This window comes from Harmonia axyridis, chromosome 4 (assembly GCF_914767665.1).
Source record: "Harmonia axyridis chromosome 4, icHarAxyr1.1, whole genome shotgun sequence".
NCBI lineage: Eukaryota > Metazoa > Arthropoda > Insecta > Coleoptera > Coccinellidae > Harmonia > Harmonia axyridis.
This window is the reverse complement of record NC_059504.1, coordinates 38715316-38719439: the sequence shown is the minus strand read 5'-3', so window position 1 is coordinate 38719439 and position 4124 is coordinate 38715316. Positions and strand designations below refer to the sequence as shown.

Genomic DNA, 4124 nt, shown 5'->3' with positions numbered 1-4124 from the left:
AGCCTGTATATATGAGTATTATATGTTTAGGAATAATTGAAATACAGATTGGTAACGACATAGAAATAGGTATTCACCAATTCGCATTGTGAGCATGTCGGAACTCTGATTATTAGAGGACATTGTCTCAAGCACAAAGAAGAACTTACAAATATATAAATATAAATAATAATCAGGGTAAGATTAAAAACAACACTGAATTTATAACTCGTACTAAGAATATATTTATACACTTATTTTTCATTAGCAGGAAGTAGGATTTTTTTGTTACATAAATTGAACTGCACATGTGCAGGTTGATTCAAATAATTATATTTGAAAATTGCGTTGAAAAAAAAAGGTAAATTCAGCTGTGTTACATAATATTTGTTGAAAAATTTTAAAATACGAATTTCTCTCTTTCGGAAAAAGTTATTATTAACCTGAAAATATAGATGCAGAGTAGAAACAGAAATATAACTACATGCAATTTCTATATGAGTGACACAACATGCTTGAATCTAATATTATTTGATAATTTTTTTGCACAACATTGATATATTTCACGAATAAAGAAAATATGAATTTTTCTCATAGATATGAATTTTCTCTACATCAGTAAATGATTTTCTTATGAAATAATCTTTTAAGGAGGTACTACAAACAAGATATTCATTGCCTTCATTAATGGGGATGAAAATTCTATTATAATTTTGTAACTTTTCTCATATAGATAAGATAAGAATTCCACTAATCACATCCGATTGAATTTCACAAAATGAAAATTGAATGATTCAAAGGGAAGATTTTCTTTATTTTTAATGACCTGTTAGTCCGCAATCTTACCAGTTGAGTTCATTTCGAATAATTTAAAAAGCTTTATTTTTTATATTTTTTTATTTTAATACAGAACTATATACAATATATTTACATATTTTCAGATCATCTCAGATAATAATTTGAATTAGAACCCTATAATTTTTTCTGATAAATTTAATGGAGTATTGAAAATAAATGCTAAAACTCCAGAATGAGAAATTGTTTTTAATATTTCTTTGGTATATTTTTTGATTCAACATATTTGGTTCTATCTATTCATATTTTAACAACCATCAGTTTACAAAGCCCTTTTTGGTACAGTAGGAGTGAATTCTTAATGTCTATGTGTATTTCTTTGTTTGTCCTGGCTACAGAGGTTCGCCATTAACAAATTTGCATCTTTTATACTTTCTTGTCCGATAATTACTTGATCCAAGAGTTGCTTATAGCAAGAAGCTCTGTTCATAGCTTTGAAAATTGCTAACTTTTCGGTCCAGGTTCTTTCTTCAATTTTCTTTTGTTCTTTCTCTCTCTTTTCTCTTTCCTCCTTATCTTTTATTTTTCTCTCAACTACTTCCTTGCCTAATAATTGCTCCAGAGCCTCTATGTAGATTTTGTAATGGATTCTGTAGCTCATTGAGCCGCTCTCCACATCACTTTCGTCATCCTGCATCTTTGATGTCGTGAGTCTCACTATTCTCTTCAAATATTCTTTCTTCCGTTTATATTCTGCATATTCTGCAATAAAAATCATGTTTCAAATCTAGATGATATAATTTTCTAATAAAGTAAGATTATTACTCTATTTTTTTAAATATCTCATAAAAATCGGGAAAATAATAAAATTGAGGATAATATTTCATAACTTCCGTAGAAATCGAAAATGACTAATACTTTCATGCCAAGATCAATTCATTGCATAAAATCTCAAATAAATATGATAATAATTAATTCAAAAATCATAATACATGGTGTTTGAAAATATGTCAAGATCTCAGAGGCGCATTTTTCAGGTCAAAATAAGACATTTCTTAGAAACATTTAATCGAATTATTTGCGGACAAGTGTCCGCAAAAATTTGAAGTTTGTTAGAAGGTTGAAGAATTATAGATAAGAAATTTAAGATTTAATTAGGTATTAGAGTAAAACGTTTCATTTTCAATTTGTCATTCTTGATTAAATTTTTTTTTTCTAGAATAAATATTTTGAACCCTGAAAAACTCCTAAGAAAATTCAGTGATATTTTGAAAAGTCGTAATTTATTTTTTTATTATTGGATCATAATATCAAATTTCAAATTGAATAATCTATTCGAAAATATAAAACAATATAGACGATCCATATAACAGTACTTACCAACTTGTATTGGGATCATGTCGGAACTCTGGTTATTAAACGACATTGTCTCAAGCACAAAGAAGATTCAACAAATATATATATAACAACACTAGTCAGGGCAAGATAACAAACAACACTGAATTTCTAACCATTATGGAGAATGTATATCCATTTATTTCTCATTAAGAGAAAGTAGGATTGTTTTGTTTCAAAAATTGTACTGCGCATGTTATATTAAAGTTTGCCCCTCTTCCCCCCCCTCAAGGGTGAGAGAAATGAAGGAAATTAAAGCATAAGTGGATTTCCCCTTCGAAACCATAAATTTTTTATCGTAACATTTTTCCATGAGTTTTTCGACTGATTCAATTCAGAAAAATCACCTGGTATACCTGTGAATTAAAGTTGAAAGAGAGTATCATTGATATCAAAAATTGAATTAAAAGGAAGACAAGTCAAATGTTGGTAACTAGTTCGGTCATAATAATGTTATACATATGATAATAATTTTAAAAATCATTATATACAAGATATTCTATGCTTTCAGCAATATGGATGACAATTCTATTGTTAATTTGTATCTTTGTTCTTCTTCTTCTTCGTCTTAATTTAAGCCTAGGGCTTGTTCGAATATAAAAATTCCATTATTCACATACTATTAAATTTCACAATATGAAAATTGAATTATTCAAGGGAGACATAATTTACTGCTAGTCTGCAATCTACTCATTTGAGTTTCTTCCAATTAATTGAAAGTTTCATTTTTAAATTCTATATTTCAATACAGGAATATAAACCTACAATATACATATACAAAATAAATTTCATCTTCCTTATTGTTCTTACGTAATTTTAATGCTTTTCTTGAGGTGTGCCGTCCAAATGAACTACATATACGTCTCAGGTTGGGTAGAAATTTGGTAGGATATTATCACGTCAAATTGGCATAATGTTTTGATTTATACTTAATTTTTTCATTAATGTTCTGAATTGTAGTAGTCCTTCCTCATATATTTCGTTCTATATAATCAATTTGAAGTATACTCGAAAAATTTATTTGTTTTTTTTTTTACTTTCAATAATTCTTTCACGCAATATACAAGTTATTAAATGCCTTCATCAATAGAAATGACAATTTTATTTTAAACTTGTATCGCCCGAATTTCACTAATCACATCCGATTGAATTTCACGAATCACAGCCGATTGAATTTCACATATGAAAATTTAATTCAAAAGGAAGAGAATATTATACAGGGTCCTGCAATAGTGCGTTAGGCTACCATAGCTGCCAAACCAGACGTTTTAGGAATTTAGTTGAAAAGCATTAGGATGTTTATTCATTTATTGAATAATCATTTTTTTTTGCTGAATATTTTTTTTTGGAACACCCTGTATATTAGAAAATAATTTCCAGAGATGCAAAATTAAAAATAAATACATAAATATATGTTCATTTCCAAATAAATCAACAATTACATAGAAAAATATCTATGTAATTGTAACACCCTGTATATCAGAAAATAATTTCCAGAGATGCAGAATCGAAAGTACACAGGAGATGCTTTTCAACTAAATTTCTAAAACATCTGGTTTGGCAACTATGGAAGCCTAACACACTATTGCAGGAGCCTGTATATATGAGTATTATATGTTTAGGAATAATTGAAATACAGATTGATAACGACATAGAAATAGGTATTCACCAATTCGCATTGTGAGCATGTCGGAACTCTGATTATTAGAGGACATTGTCTCAAGCACAAAGAAGAACTGACAAATATATAAATATAAATAATAATCAGGGTAAGATTAAAAACAACACTGAATTTATAACTCGTACTAAGAATATATTTATACACTTATTTTTCATTAGCAGGAAGTAGGATTTTTTTGTTACATAAATTGAACTGCACATGTGCAGGTTGATTCAAATAATTATATTTGAAAATTGCGTTGAAAAAAAGGTAAATTCAGCTGTGTTACATAATA

At 28.0% G+C, this 4124-nt stretch overlaps 1 protein-coding gene across 1 annotated transcript; it reads right to left on the bottom strand.

Moving 5' to 3' along the window:
- Positions 1–646: 646 nt before the first annotated feature.
- Positions 647–2234, bottom strand: LOC123678283. The gene is made up of 2 exons (XM_045615254.1): positions 2155–2234; positions 647–1536 (listed from the first exon to the last, which is right to left on the bottom strand). Exons 1-2 carry the CDS (start codon positions 2198–2200, stop codon positions 1133–1135), a joined length of 450 nt encoding a protein of 149 aa, XP_045471210.1. The 5' UTR covers positions 2201–2234; the 3' UTR covers positions 647–1132.
- Between the last annotated feature and the right edge of the window lie 1890 nt (positions 2235–4124).